This window comes from Bufo bufo, chromosome 6, assembly GCF_905171765.1.
Source record: "Bufo bufo chromosome 6, aBufBuf1.1, whole genome shotgun sequence".
Lineage (NCBI taxonomy): Eukaryota > Metazoa > Chordata > Amphibia > Anura > Bufonidae > Bufo > Bufo bufo.
In genome coordinates, this window is record NC_053394.1 from 359,544,127 (window position 1) to 359,571,936 (window position 27,810).

The following is a 27,810-nucleotide window of genomic DNA, read 5'->3' on the forward strand; positions in this document are numbered from 1 at the left end:
ATTTTTTTTCTCTCACATTTAGGCCGAATGCACACGGCCGTGTTCCGTGGCCGCGAGCGGTCCGTGGTATGCCGGGCTGGATTCCTGTTCAGAGCAGGAGCGCACGGCGTCATTGGTTGCTTTGATGCCGCTGCACTACAGTAATACACTATACGAGTGTATTACTGTACAGCAGCGGCGGCGTCATAGCAACCAATGACGCCGTGCGCTCCTGCTCTGAACAGGAATCCAGCCCGGCATACCACGGACTGCTCTCGGCCGCGGAACACGGCTGTGTGCATTCGGCCTTATAGTGTCCTTGGGCAGGAGGCAAAGATAACTCAGCTGCTTAATAGGAAATTAAAGGGGTTCTCCAGTCCTTTAACATTGATGGCCTACCCTCAGAATACACCATCAATATCTAAACGGTGGGGGTCCGATACCAATCAGCTGTTTGGGAATACCTCTGATGCCTATTTCCCTTTAAAGTGAATGGGAGCAGTAACCAGCGCTTTCCACTACACAATGGACAGAGCTATGTAGTTTGGACTTCCCCCGAACAGCTGATGGGCAGGGTGTCAGACCTCCGATGATCTGATATTAAAGGGGTTGTCCACTTTTGCTATGTTGATGATCTATCCTCAGGATAGACCATCAATATCAGATCTGTGGGGACACCGCCGCCGATTATCTGTATGTACTAGCGCTGTGTTCTCTTCTCTGTTTACCTGCTAGCCATCGACATCGCAGCGCTGAGCGGTGTAGTTACAGCTCCTGCATCCTATCCACTTCAATGTCAACGGCGAGCAGGTAAACAGAGAAGAGAACACAGCGCTCGTCTGAGCACTACGTTTTCTTCAAATATCTGATCACCAGGGGTCGGAGGCCCACCGATTGGATATTGATGACCTATTCTGAGGATAGTTCATCAATATAGCAAAAGCGGACAACCCCTTTAATGGCCTGAAGACAGGCTATCTGTTAAAGGACTGGATAACCCCTTTAAGGCTTTCTCCCAAAAGGACAACTCTATTAATATTAATTTTTAAGGGGATTGCTCTTAAAGGGAATGTTTCATAAGAACAGAACAGCATCTGTCTAAAAAGCTCCTACCGACTGATGTAAATATATTTCTCGCCCATATTCATTGGGGGACACAGAAACCGTGGGTACAGCTATGTCCTCTAGGAGGCGTTGACACTAGTAAAAGCTGTTAGCTCCTCCCCTGGCAGCTAGACCCCCTCCAGCCTGGAGAGAGAGCTTCAGTTTTTTCTAGTGTCAATAGGAGGCAAGACCTCCCTGCCTTATGCAGGGCGGCTTACTTAGCCGATTCCTTTTTTATTTTTTCCTTTTTCCCTTTTAGGTTTGGGCAAGCAGTCACCCACCCTCTCTGTTATCCCGGGGAGCAAGGCCGGTGTCAGAGTCCCTCACCGCTCGACCTCCCCACAGAAGCAAAAGGAGGATCCAGGGCAGCCTCGCTCCCCTGCTTCCCGCCAGCCAAGGGGTCACCTAGGTCCGCCAAGAAGAAGACCCTCCCGCCATACCAGACTCCTGCCACTCCGGTGCCAGCAGCTGAGGAGGTGACCCTGCTGGAAGAGGTGACCTTGAGGGTCCACTTAGGTAGGGAGGGTGAAGTGAAGAGGATGAAGATGAGGTGAGTACAATGGACTAGGTAAGTATGGTTAACCCTCTCCCCCCTCCCTCTCCCCCTTGGCGGCATTGTTTTTCAGGTCTGTAGGGTTAATAGGCACTGGGCCCCACTTAGTAGCCCAGGACCCCTAAGGACAGGCTCCTTCACTCCCCCTCGGTGCCCATGGTTCTAGGCACATAGGGGGTTAATCCTCCCCGGCTACTAGCCAGGGGGCTTGGAGAAATCGCGCTTATCAAGGGAGGACCTCCTCAGTACAGCATAGGCCCAAAATGGCTCCCTCATTCCCCTCAGTGCCAATGGCTTAAGCACATAGGGGGTTAATTTCCATGTCCCCCGCCTCACAGGCAAGCAGGGGAGCGGATAAATATCCCGCTCCCCGATATCAGACGCCATGATTCGCCCTTTTTCGGAAGCGGGTGCCATGCGCCGCTCCGAAAAGGGTTAATGCCTGCACTGGCCGTTATAACTATGCGGTACCAGACTGGGTCCGTGCTCCTTCTGGACTCTGGAGGAGCAGCTGTCGGGTTGATATCCCTCCACCAGTGCAATACGGTAAAGGACCCCTGAAGGTTCCCAATCCGCCCTCCGGGACCATTTAGTTGATAATCCTTCACCTGCGCAATTTAACAGAAGACCTCTGACAGTTCCCGATCTGCCCTCCTGGGTCGTTTGGTTCATAATTCTCCATCTGAGCATTCCAAAGGAGGACCTCTGGATATCCCACTCCACCCTCCGGGGTCGCTTGGTTGATAGTTCTCCACCTGCGCACTCTAATGGAGCACCTCTGCAACTTCCCAATCCACCCTCCGGGGTCGTTTGGTTGATAATGCACCGCCTGCGCAATCTGATGGATGGGCCTCTAGAAATTCCCATCCCACCCACCGGGTAGTTTGGTTGATAAGTGTCCGCCTGCGCAGTCCGCAACTGCCAGAGGCGAGATTCTGAGGGGTAAACCTACGCGCAAGCAGGCCACAGCGGGTCGTCTTTTCTCCTTGAATATCTCGCACCCCTACCCTTCCTTCCTGGGTCATGCTCAGACGCACCCTCCCTCCTGGAGAGTCAGTCCGAGAGAGGGGGGAATCACTGATTCAGACCCTGACATCAATCCGGAGCAATCTCCCAGGATTGCGTCTACGGTGGCCAGCAGTACTGTCGTATGCATTACCCCCTTCCATAAGCAGAGTTATTGCACTTCTACGGGATACAGTACTTGCCTTATACATTCCCCTGCTATTGGTGGACGAAGTACAATAACACGGGTTCAGTGCCGGCCGTATTTTTTCCCACTTCTGTAGGTGGCAAAATGGCATCTCTGCTGAGTTCAGTACCTGCTGTATGCATTACCTTCCATAGGTGGCGTGATGACATTATCACTGGTTACAAGGTGTGCTGTATGCATTACCCCCTTCCTTAGGTGCAATAATTGCACTCCCACACGGTACAGGACTCGCCATATGCACTAGTTCCCACCGTGGGCATTAATCCCCCTTCATAGAGCATTCCATTTCTTAGGTGGAGTAGTTTCACTACCATTGGATACAGTCCCGACTGTCGTACTATCCTTTACATAGATGGAGTGTTGCACATCACCGTGCTTCCTGTTGCAGTACCCTCTTCCAATAGTGGGGGAATAATTAATCATCTTACGATGTCTTAGCTTATTCCAAGTGGGACGTAGCATCAGTTGGTATCCGCGAGTGCCCGATACTCTTCATCTAGTACTATATGTATGCTGCAAGTGGATACGGTGGGTATTCCACATTGTATCCTTCCTTCTTTGGTGCTGGTTTTGGGCAAGATTATATCTTCCTCTGCCTTCTCAGGTGGTTACCTAGCATCACCTATGTGTCCTGTGGGAACCCCCATCTCCATGGGCCTCCTCTGTTCCAATCGGTCATGATATTGTTCACAGCAATGCGTAGTGCGTGCACCATTGCACATAATATGGTGAGTACGTTCCAGCGAGTCGAGTGTGTTTTCACTGACTCTATATTCTCTATCCACCACTTCTCCTTCTCTGGAAGGTGGTTCTGCTAGCACTCTGGTTTAGCTACTACAGCGTGTTCTCCACAGGTGCAGCTTACGCTAATGCTAGAGTTTGTGGTCGCTGCAGGGGGGTGTCCCCCTCAGGTAGGGGTCCTACTCTGGCGCTAGCTTTGGCAGTTGTTCCTGTTCAGCGCCCTTCCAGGTAGAGTTTTTACGTTAGCTCTACTTCTCTGGAGCAGTATGGTACATGGCTTCTACGGGATAGTCAGGCCTCCCCCCTCAGTTTTGCACTGTCGGGCGAGCACTAGCTACTACTCGGGGAGTGGTATTGCCTTACCACTCCATACTAGGGTTCTTACTGCACAGCTCCTTCGTCAGGTGGTGGACTCGTCTAGCACTGCATTCGGTGGCTTATACGGGTGGCTCCTCCTCCGCTAAGGTATAGGGCTAGCAATACAGTGGACTCCCCTTGCCTGGCTTCCTCCTCAGGCGGAGTTTTTTTGCACAGTCATCATATCCTGGCTACTTCTGTATAGCTCCAGTCTCAGATGGGGAATGAGCTTAGACCTAGCCTATTCCTCTCCTTCTGTCTTTTCCTCCTCTGGCTCATGATTCATAGCCACCCCGCAAGCCTTGGTAGCCTCTGCGTTACTTCCTTCCCTCATCCGCATGCACGAGGCATTCGTTCGTTGGCCGTCCATTTCCAGACATGCTCTGGTCCCGACCGGTGGACTGTAGCGCTCTCCACATCCCTCCTTCTACAGGGAATCCCTCCCACTATGCGAAAGCTTCCCTCCTTCTCTCCCGAGTAGGAGATCTGGAAGCATGCGGTGTGCATGCCCTGTTTTTTCCCCTTGGCAGGAGTTTCACTACTTGTGTGTCCCCCCCCCCCCCCCCCCCCCCCCTCCTTTCCACTCCTACCGGGGTTCTATGACAGATCTAGTGGAAGGCATTCCGACGAGCCTAGTCTCTCCGGATTGGCCCCGTCGCGCGTGGTACGCCGACCTCGTTCTCCTTATCGAAGACATCCCTTGGTCACTGCCACTCAGAAACTACCTTTTTTCTCAGCGTCCGTTCTTCCATCAGCATTTAAGGTCTCTTCGTTTGACGACGTGGCTATTGAAACCGCCATTCTGTCGCGGAGAGGGTTTTTGCTGTATTTCATCCGCACTATGATCAGGCAGGAAGCCTGCATTGCCCAGGATCCATTATAGGACCTGGAGGTCCTTCCTGGGCTTCTGTGAAGGCCGGGGCATTCCCCCATTCCGTTTTTTTCTCTCCCCACGGTTTTGTCCTTCTACAATCAGAGTTGGACCTTGGATTAGCCCTTTGTGCCTTGAAGGGTCAAGTGTCGGCACCTTCTGCCCTGCGGGACACAGCTTTTCCAGAGTCCCCTGGGCCATAAAAACCTTCCTTCAGGTACTGGCCCATACGGGTCTTCCGTACCGTCCTCCTCTACCGCCTTGGGTTCTGAGTATAGTCTTCTCAGTGCTCCAGACTTCTCCCTTGAGCCCTTGCAGGAGATCTCACTCCGACTCCTGTCCTGGAAGGTAGTATTTTCTTGTAACTGTCACATCCATCTGATGGGTGTCCGAGTTGGCGGCGCTGTCTCGCAGAGAACCCTTTCGGGTTTTTTCACAAGGATAAGGCGGTTCTCTGGCCCTTTCCTTCTCCCGAAGGTGGTCTCTGACTTCCATATCAACGAGACATTGCCCTTCCCTCATTGTCCCTCTCCTTCACACCCTAAAGGAAAGGTGTTACGCCATTTGGATGTTGTCAGGGCTCTGAAGATTATAGCAGCCTCCAGTTCCTTCCGGCGTACGGTTCCCCCCTTTTTTTTGTCATTTTGGGAGGTGCTCGCAAGGGATTGGTGGCACCCACGGTGGCAATCGCATGTTGGATTTGGGCTGCAATTGCGGAGGCACACCGTTTTCAGGGCAGGTCCCGTCCTTAGGTGTCACGGCTCACTCCTCCACCAGACCGGTAGGCGCATCTTGAGCTCGGAGGAATCGCGCTTCGGCTGCACAGTTGTGCGAGGTGGCTACTTGGTCCTCCTGACGCACATTCACAAATTCTACCAGATGCATACTTATACATCGGTGGACGCTGTCTTGGGCTGCGTGGTCTTGCAGGTGGCAGTTCTCAGATGCCTGCAGGGACGCTTGCTTCCATGGGTCTGTGGTTTGTCGTCGTCCCCCCCCCCCCCCCGTGGACTGCTTTCGGACGTCCCACGGTTCCTATGTCCCCAATGAATATGGGCGAGAAAAGGAGATTTTTGTATAACTTACCAGTAAAATCTATTTCTCGCTCTTCATTGGGGGACACAGCACCCACCCAGTATTGTTGTTCGACCACAGTTGCTGCTGTTGCTGGTTAGAACCCCGTTGTTGGTTCCTTGGCATTGTTGGTGTTCCACGTTTTTTTCGTCTGTTTACTTGCTTCTCCTACTGCTTCTCACAAACTGAAGCTCTCTCTCCAGGCTGGAGGGGGTATAGCTGCCAGGGGAGGCGCTAACAGCTTTTACTAGTGTCAACGCCTCCTAGAGGACATAGCTATACCCACGGTCTCTGTGTCCCCCAATGAAGAGCGAGAAAGAGATTTTACTGGTAAGTTTTACAAAAATCTCCTTTTTACAAAATGTCAGTGCATCAAGTGCTCAAACTGCTCGACACCTCCTTTGTGCATGTTATATCAGATTACAAACTCTCGCCGTCCTTTTAAGGCTCATTCACATCTGTGTTGAGCTTTCCGTTTTTCTATTCTGTTAAAAGACTAGAAAAATTGAAAAAAAACATGTCTGTTTTTGCCCCATTTGTTTGAATGAATGGTTAGGGGCAGTAGAGCCTCCATTCCACGTAGTTAGTGTCCACTCCGTCATCTATCCGCTAGTTGTGGAGGAAGAAAAGTCTTGTTTTTTTTTGTTTTTTGCGTGAAATTCAGTGGATGATGGATAGAAATGCGATATGTTCCTTTTACATATGTCATTCAAACCATTTAATTAACCCCTTGCCTACCGCCGCACGGCTTTCTACGAGCGGTGGTAGGCTCTTATCTGTAACCCGAAGTATAAAAGCGTCGGGTTACATCGTGATCAGCCGGTGCCGCCGTAGATCGCTGTGACCTCGCTGTCATTAGACAGCTGCAGTCAGAGGGAGGTGTGCAGTGGTCAGGTGGAGCGGTCAGGCAATAATGGACGCTTGTAACATTCTGCTACAAGCGTGTATTACATTGAAGAAGCTGAAAGCCGGCAGGGAGTGCTTTTTCTCATGTAAGAACGCCACCTGCTGGCTTTAAAATGAAATTTCAGCCTGCAGGCTGGGAATTAACCTCTTCCTGCCTTGACTGGCAGAAAGGGGTTAATTCACTTTAAAAAAAAAGTAAATAAAAAATAATAAATAATAAAAAAAAAAACTTAATGTCCAAATTTCCCCAAAATGAATAACATAAAAAAAGTCACTTTGAAGGGGCTTGTTGCATTTTGGCGCTGTACAAGAGTTTTATGGCAGTATGGTGCTATAGAACCAGCAATAGAAAAATAGTCCGCCAAAGTGCACTCCAGTCTTTTGAAGTCTTGCAGCGGGCCCAGCCAGTAGATAAATTACATAAATAGCGTCCATTTTCAGGGTGCAAATGTATGGGAATGGTTTTAGAAAAGTTTTGTCTTGAAACCTTCTGTAATAGTTAGAAAAAAAAAATTGATAAAGGAAAATAAATATATATATATATATATATATATATATATATATATATATAATATATAATATATAATATTTTTTTTAAAGTTTTTCCTTAAATAAATATATATATATATTTTTTTTATATTATATCAATCATCTAATGGCACTAAAGAAAGGTCTAAGGTGTCCCAGGAAAAATAATATCAAATACATGTAGTTTGGCTCAGAAATTAATCAGTTATTTGCAGTTAGATAGACGCTTTGCTATAACTGCACACGGCAGCAGGGAGCTTACCCTGGCAGCCATGGATCGCTTCAGGAGTGTCTGGGCTGCCATGGCAACAGATCGGAGCCCTGCGATTTCACTGCTGGGGCTCCAATCGGAAGGCAGAGGGAACGCATCCCTCTGCCTTCACTCACAGGTGCTGCGATCAACATTGATTGCGGCACCTGAGCGGTTAAATGACAGGGGCAGCACGTTCGCTGCTCAGTATGGCCAGGTGCTGGCTGTATGATACAGCTGGCCCCCGGCGTATATGAAGCGGGCCCACTCCATACATCCCCTGCTTAAGGGGTTAATCTGTCCCCCCTCCCAACGCAGATGTGAACGAGCCCTTACAGTGGAAGATTATAGCAAGTCTTAGGGTCCATTCACACGTCCGTTTTTTCTTTCCTGATCTGTTCCGTTTTTTCTGGACCCATTCATTTTCAATGGGTCCTGGAAAAAAACGGACAGCACAATGTGTGCTGTCCGTTTCCGTTGTTCTGTTCCGCATGTCCGTTTAAATATAAAACATGTCCTATTCTTTTCCTGAAAAATCGGATCCTGGTACAATACAAAGTCAATGGATCCGCAAAAAACGGAAGACATACGGATGTCATTCCGTATGTCATCCGTTTTATACGGAATCCGTTCCTGGAAATTACATTTAAATTATTATTTTTATTTTTTTCCAAGAAATCCAAACAACTTTATTTGCTTATTGAAATTTATACATGTTTCCGTTTTTTGCGGATCCGCAAAAAACGGATGACATACGGAAACATTTTCAGGAACAACGGATCCGCAAAAAACGGACAGAAAATCGGATTATAGAAAAATACTGACGTGTGAATGTAGCCTTAAGGTGCTTGATCAGCTCTCCACTTACATGGCGCAATCACTGGTACTGTAAGTGAGCGAACATACGTTCAGGCACATGCACGTTCATTATTGTCAGGATATTCTCAGTAGGTTGAGAATATCCTTTTTCTGGCTGGGGCCACATGTGCACGCAGCCGGAGATTGCAGCATTGTAATACTATTGTACTGTGCATCCAAGCAGGGTGAGGTGACGGTCACAAGTCATCCAGCAAGTTTGGATTTGTGTGTGTTGTAGCAAAAGTCGCCGTGCCCGAGTCAGGGACTTTGGTGTACAAGTGCATATATAGAGAAACGTACATGTGATTTTCTGTCTTTGTGTTAATATTGCTTGTTTTTCACTTTGACAGCTTGGTCCACGTCAGTAAACGCTATCGCTCAGTTCTCCAGGCCTGTATGCAGGAAATGCACAAAGTGGCAAGTAAGAGTCAAAACTCTCCTTCTATAATATTTGTCAATAAAAACAGTGGACCAGTGAAAGTTGTCATTATCATTGCACCCTCCGTTTGTTTGTTTTTGTATGGCATAAGTGAATGCTGCAGTCTATACTGATAAGTGCAATATTAGCCAGCGTGCTCAACCATAACCTTTAATAGAGAGAGCCATGTATATCGGCTTCCCGAGTTACTGTATAGATTTGCTATAAAGGCCTGTTGTCAGAATACCCATGTCAAGGGCACACACACACAAACATTTAACACCTATACATAGCACCCTAATCTGACCACTGAGCCCCCAAATGATCACAAGAAAGGGGGTTCTATGCCCCCCATTGGAATGAAGTTTGATTAATATGGGAAGGACGGAGATTGCCGAGTGCAGTGTTTTACCATATCCCTTTTTCAACAGTTTACTCACACTGTTATCCCTGTATGTAATATATATATTTTTTTAATTTTAAGACCTTGTAGGGGTTCCCATGAGATTTTTAATTATCTCGGACAACCCTTTACAGTTCTCACCTCGCCAATGCTCCGCTTCTAGTCTATACTATAGACTATACTATATACGAGTCCTTCTCAACACCCAAATGACCACTTAGCCAATCACCGACTGAAATGAGTCACCGCTCTGTCCAGTGATTGGCTATGCGGTTATTTACCTTGGTGCCGTATATGAAATTTGGCACATCTTGCTAGACATCTCATTTGCTTTTCTCTTTTTTACACCTCCCCTTGGCTGGCTTATATTACACCAGTGTTTCATGCGAAAATGATGGCGCATGCTATAAATCTGGTGCATTTTACAACTCTAATTCCCCCTACTTTTTCTAGACATTTTCACATTCAGCCATAGCTCCTATTTTCGCATTGATTAAAAAAAATGTGCCTTTTGCTTTCTTGCTACTTTACCGCAGTAGCACTGCTCAAAGCTGGTATCATATGTAATAGTTTTTTTTTTTCTATTATTATTATTTCAGGTTCCACACGAGATGCGACTCAAAGCGCCAAATACTCTGAGCAGGTAGGGCAATACAATATTTTTTTTTAACAGTGCTGTAAAAAAAGTTAGTTCTTGATTCATCGTACCAGTCCCTAAAGTGGACTCAAATGAGGGACATTTATCAAGACTGGCATACCTGTACGCCAGGCTTGATCTCCCTGCTCTGGTGTGAGATGTACCTAATTTATTCAATGGCAGATACCTCTTAATAAATTAGGCACATCTCTGCCCTGCGCCAGAAACGGAAGTCTATGCGAGCTACATGCAGGCCTGGACTTCAGCTATAACTTTCGCTAGTTTCCGGTGAAAGTTATGAAAACCCTGTCTGGCAGTGTGAAGCCCCAGCCCTTTCCTCAACACTTTGGGAAAAGTGCAGAGAAGCTTGATGGGAGCCTGTCACCAGTTTTATGGTGTCCTATATCGCCTCCCTTCAGAATCATCAACTGCGTTTAGTCTATTTCAGACAAATCCTGACATTTTTTATTCATACCAACCACTCTTATGTAACCGAACCCAGAATGGTTCCTGGAACGTTGTAGGACAGGGATCAGCAACCTCCCGGATCTCTAGCCGTTCTGGGTCTACGCCTCCCAGCATGCACTATTGCCTGGCTGTTCTCAGAACTCCTATAGAAGTGAATGGAGCATGCTGGGAGTTGTAGTTTCACAGCAGCTGCATTGCCGGAGGTTGCTGTCCCCTGTTATATGACTTGTCATCTAATTACATTGTCTCTTGTGGCTCTAGCTCTCTATCCTGTCTGCCATGGAGCTGTGTTGGAACCTTTGTGAAATACTTTTCATTGAAGCTGCCACAGGTGAGCCTTTTTAGATATCATTTTGTACAGTCTGTAATGCACGGACGTACTGGATCCTCCAAAACTAATGCTGCTGTTTGGAGCTGATTGCCACTTTAGTTAATAGGCGCCGGGCTTAACTTTTTTTTTAACCTCTTGGCACAAAATGCTGTACATTTACAGCCCTGGCAGTGTGTAGTTAGTGCATAGTGCCATACATGTATGGTATGGGGATGGTACTGGCACAAGAGCTGTGGTCACACCATCTGCAGTGTGTGTCAGCTGTATATTGCACCTGACACACTGCTGCAAAGGCCAAAATCCCAGATGGTTATTTATGGTACCCTTGACACGATTTCAGAGTGCCAGTCCATTGCCAAGGCATCCTGTAGCCTAACCAACCTTTCGTATGGACCACTGCTATGTAGAAGCAGGATCTGCCGTACGAGGTATGTATAAATATGACCACGGTGTTCACCCGTTCTCTATAATCGTTTCTCAGTATGATTGGAGGCACACTTTAATGTAAAGCAAGAGCAGATTTAATAGTGGGGTAACTAGTCGTCCGGATGTCCAGGTAACCTTGATGCTATTTGCGAAGCAGCCTGGAGGGTCTCTTGAGTCCTATCACAATAAGGAAGGGCTCCAGATTAACCAGGATTGAACTAATTCTTTCACTGGATCATTTACAAGTAATGTTATATGTATATGTGAACTACTTACCTGCTGAGGTAAACTTTCTGAATGACACTTTCAGCTGGTTCCCTCCTGGTATCCCTCCTTGACTGGATACGTTTGCATTCAAGCGACATAGACAGTGCGGCTGAAGACGTCCTACAGAGTGAAAACCCCCTGCAGCATGAGCGATTCTGGGATGTGGTAAGTGAGACGCAATCTAATAAGAAGTATCTATGGTTGGTAAGGGTAAGGTATTTTTCAAAATGTTTTGTGTTGTCAGACACCATATAGGACATTTATTATGACCAGCATTTTTTTTAATTTTTTTTTTTTTTTTAAACACCAACCCTTAAACGGGTTGGCCCATCTCATTGGGGGGCACATCATTAGGACCTCTTAGACCCACACCTATTGCTAGAACAGAGCCACCAATTAGAAGTAGAGTGGACCACGTAGGCACGGCATGCTCTCCATTCATTTCTATGGGATCGTTGAAAATTTCAGAGCGCTATAGAAGTGAGTAGAGCAGTGGCCGCGCTTGCGTAACGCATTTCTCATTCATTTTTATGGAACTTCTTAAAATAGCTGAGTGTGTCTTCGGCACTCCCATAGGAATGAATGGAGGGCGGCTGTGCATGTGCTGTCCTTGACTTCTCCGTTATTAGGTTGGATAAAAAAAATGGGATAGTTAAAAACCTCTCCCAGGTTCTGCTTTAAGAAAAAGGATCAAACTGCGCTGTGTGAACAAGGCACTAACAGCCGGTTCAGACCTCAGCGTTTTACAGCGCGTTCCTACGTGCTGTAAAACGCTCAACAAGGAGAAACCAATGCTTCCCTATCGGCATGGTTCTCACCTGGGCGTTTTACAGCGCGTACGATCGCGCTGTAAAACGCCCGACGCCCCAAGAAGTTCAGGAGCTTCTTTGGGGCGTAGTGTCGCGCGTTCCCGTACATAGACTTCCGGGAACGCGCGACACTGGGCGTTCGCTTGTCTCTGCGCGATTGTAAACGCCCGTACAATCGCGCATACAGAGCGTACGTTCAGTACGCTCTGGTGTGAACCCAGCGTAAAGGGAGGTTAAAATTCCCTGGCAGGTGGAAAGGGCAATTAAAAAAAATTGCCACATTCAATGGATTGCTCACACATACTCGTTAGGGTGGGTTCACACTAGCATTAGGGAGTCCGTTATGGCTTTACGTTATAACATGGTTATAACATAAGACGGAAGGACGGATCCGTTCTTCTGCCCATAGACTTGTATTATGACGGAATGCAAAACGGAAGCCTTTAAAAGGCATTCCGTTTGCTCTCCGTCCTAGTAGAAGACTATGGGAATCAAAACTGATCCGTCTGGGTCCCGTTATGCAAAACGGAAAACAAAGTCCTTTGTCTTGCATAACGGGACCCAGACGGATCCGGTATGCTTTTCCATAGACTTCTATTAGGACAGAAAGCAAACGGAATGCCTTTTTAAAGGCTTCCGTTTTGCATTCTGTCTGGGCATTCCGTTATTTTCCGTTATTAACCATGTTATAACGGGAAGCCATAACGGAATCCCTAATAGTGCGTAACGGGAAGCCATAACGGAATCCCTGCTAGTGTGAACCCACCCTTACTGCTGTGAATATGCAACAGAGACTCAGAAAGGGGTACAGCGTTTATTAAGAGAGATAGGTGAACTGTCAATTGTGACAATCATGAGTAGCGTAGCAGAAAATCTGTATACAACCAGCACAATTTTCCATCTTTTGGATAGTTTTTGAAGCATTACAAATCACGAGGAGCCATAAATTGCAGTGTAAAGTACCATTACTGCTACTACTAGTAATTTGGTTGGGTTGCAGAGTAAGTGGTGATTCACACAACCATGTTGTAAATGAATTTGAGTGCCAGATCCGATTATCTCACCGCGGGTTCTGTTCTTGTCCATTTTTGCAGATCAGACTCCCCAATTCAATGGAAAAAAACCGGATAGCACATAGCAGCCATCTGTGGGCTATCCATTTTTCACAGATCTGTTTTTACGGATGTAAAATCAGACACAATCACGTTAATGAGCTCTAAAGGAGTGTTCACATGTCACAGTCAAATTGTTTATTTTTTTTGCTGAAATTTTATGAAATTTGCACCAAAACCAACAAAAACCTATCTTTACACAATATAAATGCAGGCATCTGCTGAAGAGCGCTTGTTAGAGGAAAAATTCCAAAAACAAAGTTGAAGGTGATTGCAACACAGAGGGAGATTTAACAAAAGTGGATTAAAGTAGAACTGGCTTAGTTGCCCCTAGCAACCAATCGGATTCCACCTTTTATTTTTCAGAGCTTATTTGGAAAATGAAGGCTGGAATCTCATTGGTTGCTATGGACAACTAAGCCGGTTTTCCTTTACACCACTAAGCCTCCATAGATTGAGGCTTGGTAAAATGGGGGAGGCCTTGATCGTGAAGCCTTGCTATCGGGGGTTTCAGTGCTAAATGTAGCCAGAGCTTTATTCTGAAGTGGGAGATGTGAAAATATAGAGATTTCAACCCCTCAAACAATATGGAGGCTCCTGATGAAGCCTTGAGGGTGAAGCGCGCGTCGAGGTATTTGTGCGCGGGGCGGCATTCCTGATCATAAGTGAACCATGTCACAGGGTACGTCTGGTTAGGATAAGCATGTTCTACCTTATGTCGTATTATTATATGGTACATTTTGGTACATTTGGTACATTTTGGCCCCATTGGGGACAGTGTTATGCTAATTTTATGTAAAGCGCTGCAAAATATAGCAGCGGTGTGAATTGCTTGTATTCGAATGATGACCATTTAACATCTGATGACTCTCTGGTCTGCTATAGGCCTTCTTTCCGTACCTGAGGGGTGTGTATAACCCTTCCTTGTTGTGTGCCATCTGCAGATTACTGGCTATGTCCTCCAGGCTCGTATGGATGAAGCCAGGCAAATGCTGGCCAAAGAAGCAGCTGTTTCTGCAAGCACCCGGAGCATGTGCCGAGTCCTAGATGATCTCCTCAGGAAAATGCCTAAGTTCAATGTATGTAACCGTGATCAGGTGAAGGGTGCACTCAGTTTGCCAGAACCCGTGGCTGGCAGGAATCTGTATTCATTGGAATACAATTCACACATTCTGCCATTCTTTATATATTGCATTAGTCATTTACAAACGAGACCTTCCTGCTTCATTATCTCATATTTTCCTTTAAAAGTTTCGAATAATCAAATTTGTTTTCTTCCTTTTTATAGTCTCAGACACTGACAGAGTTTGAATTAAAATGGCAGCACTGGCGGGAGGAATGTGAACGTCATCTGCAGTGTGGGACCTTCTCCTCCAGTCCTCAGATGGAATCCATCTGTAAGGTGTGTGGCCCCTACTTTGATAAATGGTTTCATTTAGAGTTGTAGTGTCCCAAAGGGATTTCTGTTACCCCAGACCCTGTTCTAAGACAATCAGTTTGGACAAGTGAACTTTGTGGCCGTAGCCTCGGCACCTTAGTGTCGTGGATGTGGCTACATAATCTCAGCTAAGTGTCTCCTTCAATTTAACACACAGAGTGGGCATTTACTGGTGCCCATCTGGCTTGTTTTTATTAGGGCATCTTTTTATTGTCTCAAGTTAAAGGGCATGCCTTTGGGGGGGAGACGTCATCTGCTACGTGGTATACTTTTAAAGGGGTTTTCTGAGATTTTGGTATTGATGGCCTATCCTCAGGATAGGTCATCAATTTCTGAGCGGTGGGAGTCTGTCTTCTCCACCAATTAGCTGTTTGAAGAGACTGTGGCGCTCCCTTGAGAGCTGTGGCATATTTCCAGGCCAGTGACATTGCGTTCGTCGGTCACATGGCCTAGATGCAGCTTGGTCCCATTCAAACAAGTGGGGTTGAGCTGCAATACCAAGCACAGCCGATGTCAAATGGATGGCGCTGTTCTTGCTAAGCTGCTCTCTTAAGCGCCATGGTCTCCTCAAACAGATTATTGTCAGGGGTGCTGGGAGTCGGTCCTCCATCAATCTGATTTTAATGGAATATCCTGAAGATAGGTCATCAGTATTAAAGGCCCGGAAAACCCCTTTAAGGGCGATTTACGTGCTGTGATTATTGGGCCATCTATAATATGTATGAGCTCTTGTTCACAATAATTGGCTTGTGTAAATTTGCCGCAGATCACCAACAAACACAAAACGCTTGTTTGTCATGTGATCTGATCATGTATGTGGCACATGAAGTCATTGTTTGTAGGCGGCACATAGAGCAACGTGCTGCCGACAAACACTGAAGCTGTATGGGGACGGTTCCTCTCCATACAGAGGCGCTGATTGCTGCAAGCTAATGAGTTGGCAGTGGTCAAGAATGAACCGTTAGTTCCTGGTCACTGCCCTTCGGTTTGGCCCAAGTGAATGGGCCCTTACTTTAAAAATAAAAAAACAGCCACCCTGCACTACATTGCATTTTGCAGTATGGTGTATATCAGCTACATGAGCATTTCTTTCTTTCCTGGAGCACAACCTGTACTTTATTATGCACCAACATAGAAGTTTATCATGTCTGATATCGCATGATAGAAAGCAGTGTATGCTGTAATGAAATATGAGCTGTTCTCCAGGAAAAATGCTAGATTTATATTATATGGAGGGCAGTGGACTGGTTGTGCTGTGTAGGGGGCCTTGGGGAGACGGCCCATATGGTCTTACTTCTCTCCTCACATGAGGGTGGGTTGATTTGGTCACCAGAGCCGTCATGTGCCATGTCCTGCTGGGGTAAGTAAGTGCTGGATCTGTTTGCACTGATGTAAAAGCTTAAAGCATAGTTTTATTTTTTTTATTTTTTTTGGGTGTGTAAAGGGGGCACTTTCTACTTCTATTATATTCTGCTGTGTCCCATGGGACAATTGCTTGTGTCTTAAGATCACTAGATCTTCTTCACTAATAGGTTTTACTGGGAGCTGAGGATACTTTGCTGGAGAAGCAAGATCTGATGGGCACTTGGTATCATTTCCTGGTTTCACAGCTGCTTTTTACACATCCTACGGTGACCTTGGCAGAAATCCACTCCTATGCTCAGGTTAGATGCAGCCGCAAGATGACGTAATAAGAGATGTTATATTGGACTGTAAAGAGGTTTCCCAGTGTTGGCTTATCCTCAGGATTGGCCTTGACTATTTGATCAGTTGGGGGTCTAATACCCCCACCGATGCAGTGTTCTGCATTAGCTCTGGCTGGAACTACACAGCAGTAGAAGTTGCTGGTAAATGCAGTGCTGCTTGTATTGACTTCAGTGGGAGCAGCACTGTAGTAACCAGCTCCTTCCACTCCACAATGGACTTAGCTGTGTAGACCACCGCCGATCAGATGATGGACAGTCCTGAGGGTAGGCCATCACTTGTAAAGACCATTCAGCATCTGTTCTAATGAAAATACTTTATTTATATATATTTTTTTCTCCCCTTCCAACGATTGCCCACCTCTGTTCTATCATACCTCAGTCTTGTCTGGACATCTTCAATGCCGGAGACAGCAGTTCTGAGCCCCTGGACAATGTTCTGCTTGCAGCTTTTGAGCTCGATATTCATCAGGTCATAAAGGAATTCAGGTACCAACCAAACCACATTTCGTCTTTTCATGTAAATCTGTAGATCAGCGAACGTCCAGCGTGACTTTCCATTTCTCTATTATTATAATTTTTTTTCTTCTTCTTTTTCAGCATTGTGACAAATAACTGGTGGTTTGTGGCTCATCTGACCGACCTGCTGGATCACTGTCAGCTCTTTCAATCCCACAACATGTAGTAAGCTAAAATGAGGGATTTGGCAGGGAGAAGGAGAATTACATGTTTGTTTTTGTTTTTTTTGTATTTGGTATAATGGGATTAATTTCAGAAACTGTTCACAAGACTCAATGCTAAAAGGAATGTCCAAGGACGCTTGATTGATAACTTGCCATTAGAAGAGGTCATCGATATAAGTGTTGGTGGACAGAGCATGCCTGGTACTGCGGCGTTGCAGCCTCCTGGATAACTCCTTTAAAACTGAGAAATACATATAAATCTTGTCCCTCTCCTCCTCATTATCCTGTGTCTGGGAGGAGCCTGATCCTCTGCAGTAGAAGACGGCGGGGGCCAGTCATCTGCTTACCGTTACTGTTTCTATATCATTCATTTCAAGGTTTAGTGTACCCCCAGTGCAGATATATTGACATTAGCACAGGCCAAAAATTAAGTCCTGGGCATTAAGGAGGAGATAAGAAGGGGTTAATCTCCACACTTTATGAAATGTTAGATAAATTTCTAGATTCGAATCCGCTTTCTTTAATGCGAGCATGGGAAAGGGACCTAGGGGAGATATCGCAAGAGCAATGGGGAGACATTGTTGAGGCGGTACCGCAGACATCGCTGAGTGAAAACGGGAAATTTTCCTAACTATTCGTTGTACATAGAGTGTAATAAACACCTGTATTTTTACATCGCCATTGGTGTCAGACCAGATGCGAAATACCCACGGTGCCTGATAGAACCAGCGGCTTTATTACACATGATATGGTGATGTCAAAGGCTGGATGTGTATTCGGTGGGGATAATACAGAGAGTCTTCTCGGTATAGGTCAATCGGGACCCTAAAATATGCATTTTAGGATATGTTACGGAAGTTGGAGCAGATGATGCTGCTAGGGTAGCAATAGGGAGGCTACTGTATGTAGCCTGGAAACTAATAGCCTTGCATTGGAACCAAACGAGTTCTCCAACGATTAAGGGAATTGGATATTTTTGTATATGAGTCCTGGCCAATTTTTTACCGGATGTCTTCGTATTGGAATACTTTGAAAATCATATTTTGTATATAAAAAGTCTTAGGCATTCCGCATAAGACCAGTTTCCAAGATTTGTTTAAGTGTTGATCATCTATTCTTCTCTATTATTGTAGCTTTGGGTCTAACATGAGAGAACATTTACTGCTGGAGTATGCATCTGGTCTCTTCTCCCATCATAGGTATGATATCACATTTTTTTCTGATCCCTTGCTTCATTTACTTGTAGCTTTTTGTTCAGTTCATCACTTTTCATGTGAGGTTTTTCTTTTTAACGATGGAGGGAATTTCCTTTGCAGTCTTTGGCAGCTTGGAGTCGACTATCTAGATCACTGTCCAGAACTGGGTCGAGTTTATCTTGAGCTTCACATGGAGAGGATTCCTCTGAGCACTGAGAAGAAAGCTTTGAAAGCATTGCGCATCTGTGAGCAGCGGCAGATGACTGAGCAAGGTGTGTGCAAGAAAGTATCGAAGAAATGTCATTTATGGAGCATTTCAGCCATCAGGTTTTTGTGTTAGGCTACTTTCACATTAGCGTTTTTGCTGGATCCAGGAGGGTTCAGCAAAAACGCTTCCGTTACTGATAATACAACCGTCTGCATCCGTTATGAACGGCTCCGTTTGTATTATCTTCAACATAGCCAAGACAGATCCGTCATGAACTCCATTGAAAGTCAATGGGGGACGGATCCGTTTTCTATTGTGTCAGAGAACATGGATCCGTCCCAATTGACTTGCATTGTGGGTCATGACGGATCCATCATGCTCCGCATCCCAGGACGGAAAGCAAGCATTTTGGAGCATTATGTTCTGCTCAGTGATGTTTTGTCCCCATTGACAATGAATGGGTTGGCGTCCAATTGTACAACTACTCTCATACAGATACGGATGTCTCTCTGCTCAAGTTGGGTTAGGGTGGGGGGAAGGGTGTTACTGTGTTATTTTATACAAGGTACAACGTTCAATTACTTAAATGCTGTAATATTCATATGGATCTTGATTTACCATAAATGGGTGTCTGCGTACACCAATGTTTTTGTAAGTTGATATACTCATGTCCGACTATACAAAAAACTACGGACTCCTTGATGATATATATATTTAAAAAAAAGACCATGAATGGGGACAAAACTTAAGCATTTTTATAGGGTGAACAATTTATTCTTCATTTCCAGTCCGCAGTATCTGCAAGACTATGGCGATGCAAGCCATGCGGAATAGACGATTGGGATCAGCACTGTCATGGAGCATTCGAGCCAAAGATGCAGGATTTGCCACACTCATATCTGATCGGTAAGTGCACACTAAATTCTTATAGCAGGATTAAGTGGGCGTTCCAGCCTGAAGCGTTTATCACCTGTCCACTGTGACTCATTGCTTCTGTTCTTCCCCCAGCGTCTTTTTTTTAACAGCCAATGAATAGCAGCCGTCAAAAAATAGAACATGTTCAATGTTTGCCCATTTTCATGGCCAGACGGACCCTATTGAAATAAATGGGAGCGTTCTTAATGGCTGTTAGGTAGGAGTGCACCTGTCTATCAACCATTTAAAATGGGTACACTAGCGCAAAATGGCCTTTTAGGGGTTAAAAAGATTTACTCACCTCATCCACTTGCACTCAGAGGCAGTCGCTTCTCTCGTGATGCTGAGGGACCTGTGCTCAAGCATGATGACGTCATCATGCGCTCCCCAGCAAACACGCTGGGAGGTCATGGTGACGTCATCACACTTGAGCGCAGGTCCAGTTAACATCAAGAGAGGGGTGACTGCCTCCCATGCAAGTGGATGAGTTGTTTTTTTTTTTGTTTTTTTCGGCTTAAATAAAATAAAACACATTATTACAATTGAGGACCGCTATGGTGGTGACTGGGGGGCATTATTACTGCTGGAGGCCAAATGCAAGACGGCCATTAAAACTGGTTGAAAAATGGCTATGAAATACTGACTGTCTGTTTTTCATGGCCATATTTTTTTCACTGTTGTGTGAATGTAGCCTAAAGGTGGATTTAGACGGGGCAATAATCGGGCAGATTGTTCCTACGAACGCCCGTTTCCAACAATCTGCCCATCTGAAGGTGCAGCCGATCACCCTAAGATCAAGCAAAATATTCGTTAATCAGGTGAATCTTTCAGTTTTTGATCACTATCCGTTTATTTTTTTTTATTTTTTTTGCATCCAAGTGTATTCAGTTTCCCACTGATCTGTTTTTGGTCTATAGACGGCTTAGATCAGTGAAAATGGACATGAATAGGACATGTTCTAAAAATATGGGAACGGATACACTGATCGGTTAAAATACCTGTAGTGTACATTATGCCATTGAAATGCATTAATTCTATTGATATCCAGACTGGGAACTTAAAGTCGCCCTGGGGAAAAAAAAATTAAAGTGTCCCCCCCATGTTATAGGCAAGTTCAAATTGACACGGGGCAGGACCAACGCAAGTAGGTAGGGACAGCAATACCGTATTGCCGCACAAAATACTGCCCCAGCAGAGTCAAATACCTCAGTGCAATACAATAAACTGCCCCAGCAGCATTAAAAACCACATTCCCCCTCTGTGGTGGCAACAGCCAGATGCCAAGTTCTCTCCTCCTACTCAGGATGTCAATACAGTTGAATTCAGGAACCTGTGGTCGCCATCCAGGTAGATAACTACTTGACGCCCCAGCGTTAATTAACTCTGGGAGCGACAGATCATTACTTACCTGGCTGGCGGCCAAGAGGAGGGGTAAGGCGGCCCCCTGGAGTTTGGCCCACTGGGAAATTTCCCTGTATAGTCTAAGGCAAATCCGCCCCTGTATCCAAGTGGCATTTGTTATAAAAAAAAAAAGGATGCTACTTGGGGGGGGGAATTGGCTGTGTACAAGGGGCCTTAGGAGAAGTATGAATAGGCCAGCGGCTGTGTATGCAACCTGCTGCTCCATTCAAAGCCTGTACCACTGACAAGTACTGTGCTTGGCTATGTCTATCGGTGGCATGAATTTTAAATGATGCTGCAGGGCTCAGGCTCAACTGCTTGTCTATTCAAACTCCTGTTTGCTGCGGTCTTGATGCTGGAGGAAATGGGGTTCTGACCGTGGTTGGACCCCCGCTGGGTGTTTAACATGTCCTTATAATGTAATTCTCCTGCACAATCTGACATCAGGCGTATGGTTGCCTCAGCAGCTTGCCACCCAGCATGCAACTTGCATCCCTCTGCATCAGGGATCAGCAACCTCCAGCTGTTCAGAAGCAACAACTCTCAGAATGCTTTATTCACTGCTGTGGGAGAGAAGGCTCGTTCACACGAATGTTTTTTTGCGTTCCGTATACGGAACCATTCATTTCAATGGTTCCACAAAAAAAACAAACGGAAATGTACCCCGTATGCATTCCATTTCCGTATTTTCATTCCGTTGAAAGATAGAATGTACTCTGTATGTCTTCCGTATCTGTTCCGTTTTTTGCGGAACCATCTATTGAAAATTTTATGCCCAGCCCAATTTTTTCGATGTAATTACTGTATATGCCATACGGAAAAATGGAAGGGAACCGGCAACACTACGGGAAAAAAAAAACAGATCCGGGAAAAACAGCCCGCAAAACACCGAAAAAGACATACGATCGTGTGAATGAGCCCTTAGAAGAACAGCCGAGCATGTTTGCATTCTGGGAGTTGTAGTTTCACAGCAGCTGGAGTGCCATGAAAGATTTTGCAGTAAAATCTGATACAGAAATTCCACCCCAAGGGAGTCCAGAACAGCTATAGCAGTGGAGGGGTCCATGGATAGTGGTATCTTGGAACCGAACCAGAGTTCTGGAAATGTCTTTTGTTTACAGTAGAAATTAATTGATGAAGTTATGATGCGAAGTAATAACTTCGGCTCATCGGAGCCAATACATTCTAATACTGTACGGAGCTCCTGCTCCGTACAGTATTCAAACGAAGCATTATGCGAATCAACTTCAGATGTTTCATCCAAAGTCAATTCGCTCATCCCTAATAGTGGCCGTGCATGAATCCGAGACTTGGTACCCCCCTCCCCACATTCTCAGATTGGTAAGGGTTCTAGGTGATCTTCTACTGTCCTGTTGCAGTCCACGTGCATCCTGAGATGTGATGGGACCGAACATTTAATTATTATTATTATTATTTTTTTTTAAAGGTTCCTGAAGGATTACTGTGAGCGAGGAAGATTTTCTGATTTGGATTTGATTGATAACCTGGGTTCTGCCATGTTGCTCAGCGATCGTCTGACATTCCTAGGTGAGTGTATGGAGGCTGCAGTTCTGCACAAGTGTTTAACCCTTCATTGCTCTCGTAGACCTGATCTAACTCCTGTGAATCTTTATTACAGGAAAATACCGAGAGTTTCACAGAATGTACAATGACCAGCAGTTTGAAGAAGCTGCCTGCTTATTGCTTTCTCTCATGACGGCTCGCATTGCTCCTTGCTCCTTTTGGCTCACTTTACTGCTGGATGCGCTGCCTCTGCTGGAACAGCAACAGGTAACTGATTGGGAATGCTGAAGCCATATGTAAGACCTGAATCATTACTTGGTTATAAGCTTGCATTTTAGGCTACTTTCACACCTGCGTTCGGTGCGGATCCGTCTTGTATCTGCACAGACGGATCCGCACTGATAATGCAAACGCTTGTATATCTAAGTCCAAACGGATCCGTCTTGACTTACATTGAAAGTCAATGGGGGATGGATCCATTTTCAATTGCACCATATTGTGTCAGTGAAAAAGGATCTGTCCTCATTGACTTACATTGTAAGTCAGGACGGATCCGTTTGGCTCAGTTTCGTCAGGTGGACACCAAAACGCTGCAAGCTGCGTTTTGGTGTCTGCCTCCAAAGCGGAACGGAGGCAAACTGATGCATTCTGAACGGATCCTTATCCATTCAGAATGCAATGGGGCTGAACTGATTCGTTTTGGGCCGCTTGTGAGAGCCCTGAAACGGATCTCAGAGGCGGATCCAGAAACTGCAGTGTGAAAGTAGCCTTAGATGTATTCGATTTTTTTATTTTATTTTTTAAACCAGGGGGGCACGACCACTCTAGTCCATTCCTAAGGGCTGCAATAAAAAAAAAAGGGTATTTCATAGATTTTGGGAGGTGCACACGGCTTTGCTGTTTCTGTAAAGGCCAAAACCTAGAAGTGGGACATCCACTGATCAAATATTTATGGCAAATCCAGCAGCATACGCCAAAAATGTCTTTAATGGGGATATCTCTATAAACCTTTCAATGGACAAGGATTTATGAAATGCATCAAGTCTTTAAAAGCTTGCCAGAGCCAGAGCTTGGTATCGTAAAAAAAAACAAAAAAACTTTTTAAATACAAAACTTTCAAGCACTGGGTGCAATATATTGGTGCAGCACTCATATGCCGTCAGGACGTCATGATAGTGTACACTTACTGGTTCTGTGTGTGGACAGGCACTTCCAGTGACCCCATGGGGAGGGATACAGGAGAATTTCTAAATGTTATCACCTCCTGTTACCAGTTAGTTATACATGTTCTCTGCTTGTAACATTTAAAGGGTATGTACACCTTCGGGGGTACTCATTGTGGGCTAAAAAGTTTTTTTTTTTTTTTTTTTTCAGTTCTTCATTAAAATTGTTCAGCTGTTTCTCAGATACAAAGGTTACAGATCAGTCTGTTTGCAAGCAGTGACTTTTTCTTTGAATCCCTTCAGCTGATGACTCATGTGCAGCTCTTATCTCTGACTTCTTCATAAACACTTATTTAAGCCATATTCTTATCAGTTTCATAAGAATTGATCTATAATGTGTTTGAGGTCAGGAGGATCAGAGATAAGGGACATGAGCCGTCGTTGGCTGATAGGATGCAAAGAAAAGTCGGTATGTGAATAGACTGATTTTTTTTTTAACCCTTGTATCTCAAATTTTTTATAAAAAGCCAACTGAAAATAAATTATTTTTAGCCCAAAATGAGTAAAACGCAATCCTAAAAAATTGCCCTTAAGGTGTTGATAGCCTTTGAGAAAGGGGTTGTATCATAAATGGCACGTTTGAACTCTGCACATGTTAAACTTGGGTCTGACTTCTAGCCAAAAATGTTAATTTCATATATAAAAGTTCCTGTCTACTTTCTCACAATGTGGCAGCTGACTGCTTTTTTTTTTTTTTGTATAAAATATTGGTCCCCTAACAAGACTGTTCCTTTATAGGTGATCTTCTCTGCTGAGCAGACCTATCAGCTAATGAGCTGTTTGGAGGACAGGACTGCAGCAAAGGTGGAACAGATCCAGTCGGAGGAGAGTCGGAGATCCCAGGTAATCCCAGCTCAGTTTGCTGATGTGCATTTTATATGTTGCCACAAACAACGAGTAATAAATATTTGGCTTGTGGTGTCTTCTTCCATAGGACAGCAGCATTGAAAACACAAAGATGGAGATGCTCAGGCTGGCTCTTGCACGAAACCTGGCCCGCGCCATTGTTAAAGAAGGAACTGTTCAAGTGTAAATAGGGAGAACATGGCCACATGTGTAATTATCTTTGGTCTGGAAATAAACATATTTTTCTTTTCTTATTTTCTGGTTGAGCCTCGGATGTAATGAAATAATAACACATGGAGACTGCCGGCATCATATTTGTTTTTAAATGGGGTTGGTCATCTTCTGGTAAAACTTACAATGTACCATAAATGATTGTGTTCTATGCTAGGAAACACTTTTTACCTCCCCAGGGCCTGTCCCAGGACTTTATTTCAAGGCGCCCTACTTCCTGTGTAATAGTCAGATGCATCCATAGGAATGAAGATGGTGGCAGTCGTGTGCTTTCTTGGTTGTTTCCCAGCTATGCCTACTTCTGAGCATGCTCAATGCGTACATAGATAGAGGCAGCAAAATCTCCTATGTATGCGCCTGCACAGAAGTGAACAGAGCTGGGGAAGTGGTCAATGGTCACGTGGGTAAGTCGCATATCCACCACCATCTTCATGTCTATGGATGTGGAGAAAGTTTAAAGGGGTTTTCCAAGTGCCGGATAGGTCATCAGTATCTGCAGGGGCGGATTGGCCATAGACTCTACGGGGAATTTTTTTTTGGGCTGATGCATAGGAGGGCCACCCAAGCCCTTCTCAATGCTGCCAGACAGGTACATAATGATCTGATTCTCTCTTACGCACATGGCCAGCAGCCGCAGGTGCCCTCCTGAATTTAACTGTATAGATGTTTCTCTAAAACAGGTGAGTGGCGGGGGGTCACTGATCAGATACTGATGACCTGGGGGCGTGCCCGAATGAGGAGCTGAGCGGACGCAGGACGCGCTAGCTCCAGAGCCTGCAAAATTAACACCGCTGCCCACAGCAAACTCAGCGACCCCAGCATCAACCAAAGGTTGTGGGAAACTTAGACAATCATCTCATCACCTGCAAATATGGGCTGCACCAAGAGAAAGGAGGAAGCGTCAAGGCATTCAGCAGGGCTGCTGGAGGTATCCAAGATGGCGCCCGCTCCTTACACCATGCGGCAAAGGAGAAACAGCCCGACACCACTCCCTTCCCAGCGCACCTCAGAAATACAGGGGGAAGAAGTCCCTCACCTCTAACAGGTCAGTCCACCTCTGCAACATGATCCCCATCTAAAAAGCTCCAGCCACCAACTTCTCCCTACTATCAGAATATGCTGCAGGATGCCACTTCCTCTTATAGTGCGGGAATCCTACCCCAGGAGAAAAATCCACAATCAATCTGCTCCCATTCATCCATCAATGATAACCTGTGTTTACCAATTACAGAATCCACTTTAAGGTCTTTGCTGTCTGACCTGAGACACTCCATACAGAAAGATGTAACGTCTGCATTTATTGCCTTGCAAAAATATATTACCCAAATTGGAGAAAGAACGTCTCATATCGAGGATAAAATGGAAGAATTCACTAACGCCCACAACCAGTTGGTGGACGCACATAATGATGTTGAGGATGATATATCCGCATTGAATCTCAAACTAGCGGATCTTCAGGATCGTTCAAGACGCAATAATCTAAGATTCAGAGGGGTCCCGAAAACCGTTGAACCTGAAGCTATCAAGGACTTACTTACAGATTATTTTGTTGCACTGATTCCACGTGCAGATCAAAGAGATCTTTTAACTGATAGAGCGCACAGAATTCCTAAACCCAGAAGTGCTCCCAGTGCCGCCCCCAGAGATATCATTGCTAGGCTGCACTTCTACCATTTCAAAGAATTAATCCTCAAAGCAGCAAACTCCGCACAATACCTCCCTGAACGCTTCAAGAACATCTTACTATTGCCCTTATGCCCATGACAGCACCCTTGAGAGAGCCCGCCTCTATTGTCGGGGGGGGGTAATAATTCAATTAATAATTATTAATTATAGTCATAAAAATTATTAACCATAAAAAAAAATTAATTTATAAAATTTGTCATAAATTCTTAAAATCATGACCTGGTGAATTGTAGACAACCTAATTGATACAATTCACATCTGAGTCCGACTATTTCCTCAGATAAATAAGTTCTTTTTGACGTGAGATGATGTTAATGATAAAATGTAGTTCTGCATTATACAATAATACACAGGTATTATAAAAATATGCAGATTTATTGGTTACAAGATTATAAACCTATAAGTAAATAAACACAAAGATACATGCAAATGAATATATATAGCGTTAATATAAAGCATTACAAGCTTAACAATACATGTGAGTGGAAATAACTTGTCACATTATAACCAAGCTATTATTAGGTTAGGATATCAAAATATGAACATAAGTTATATACATTACTTCTGTTCAGAGAAAACCTTATGATATCCAGATGGGCATGTCTAATCCTAGACATCAATATAGAATGCTAAATACATTCCGCCCCCCTCTAACCAACTACACATCACATGGCTTCAGGCATGGGCAAATCCATCCAAGGACATAACTTAGAAGAGACAATTATATCCTTCCACCCCATCCTGGACTATTTTCACATATTACTTTGGTAAGACTATTAAGACAAATAACAGGGATCTAGGATCTTAAATGGAAAGGATTTGAAATAAGTCCTTCCTGTGGGAATCCATCACTTAGCTTGGCGAAGAATGTTCTATTATATATATATATATATATATACACACACTGCTCAAAAAAATAAAGGGAACACAAAAATAACACATCCTAGATCTGAATTAATTAAATATTCTTCTGAAATACTTTGTTCTTTACATAGTTGAATGTGCTGACAACAAAATCACACCAAAAAAAAAATGGAAATCAAATTTTTCAACCCATGGACGTCTGGATTTGGAGTCACACTCAAAATTAAAGTGGAAAAACACACTACAGGCTGATCCAACTTTGATGTAATATCCTTAAAACAAGTCAAAATGAGGCCCAGTAGTGTGTGTGGCCTCCACGTGCCTGTATGACCTCCCTACAACCCCTGTGCATGCTCCTGATGAGGTGGCGGACGGTCTCCTGAGGGATCTCCTCCCAGACCTGGACTAAAGCATCTGCCAACTCCTGGACAGTCTGTGGTGCAACGTGATGTTGGTGGATAGAGCGAGACATGATGTCCCAGATGTGCTCAATTGGATTCAGGTCTGGGGAACGGGCGGGCCAGTCCATAGCATCAATGTCTTCGTCTTGCAGGAACTGCTGACACACTCCAGCCACATGAGGTCTA

The 27,810-nt window shown here is 45.0% G+C and overlaps 1 protein-coding gene across 2 annotated transcripts in view; it reads left to right on the plus strand.

The window, feature by feature from the left end:
• NUP85 (nucleoporin 85) overlaps nt 1-24,755 on the plus strand; it is a 37,214-nt gene extending 12,459 nt beyond the window's left edge. Inside the window, exons 4-19 of one of the 2 annotated variants that reach the window (XM_040435675.1) lie at nt 8,785-8,855; nt 9,855-9,898; nt 10,622-10,691; nt 11,428-11,549; nt 14,250-14,384; nt 14,594-14,707; nt 16,276-16,402; nt 16,824-16,935; nt 17,047-17,130; nt 18,263-18,328; nt 18,446-18,597; nt 19,322-19,439; nt 22,297-22,397; nt 22,489-22,640; nt 24,335-24,439; nt 24,531-24,755. In XM_040435675.1, coding sequence (XP_040291609.1) covers nt 8,785-8,855; nt 9,855-9,898; nt 10,622-10,691; nt 11,428-11,549; nt 14,250-14,384; nt 14,594-14,707; nt 16,276-16,402; nt 16,824-16,935; nt 17,047-17,130; nt 18,263-18,328; nt 18,446-18,597; nt 19,322-19,439; nt 22,297-22,397; nt 22,489-22,640; nt 24,335-24,439; nt 24,531-24,629 — 1,672 coding nt within the window. In that variant the 3' untranslated portion in view covers nt 24,630-24,755. Of the gene's footprint in view, nt 1-8,784; nt 8,856-9,854; nt 9,899-10,621; nt 10,692-11,427; nt 11,550-14,249; nt 14,385-14,593; nt 14,708-16,275; nt 16,408-16,823; nt 16,936-17,046; nt 17,131-18,262; nt 18,329-18,445; nt 18,598-19,321; nt 19,440-22,296; nt 22,398-22,488; nt 22,641-24,334; nt 24,440-24,530 lie in introns of both variants that reach the window. The other variant, XM_040435674.1, reaches the window with a different exon arrangement.
• The last annotated feature ends 3,055 nt before the right edge of the window (nt 24,756-27,810 follow it).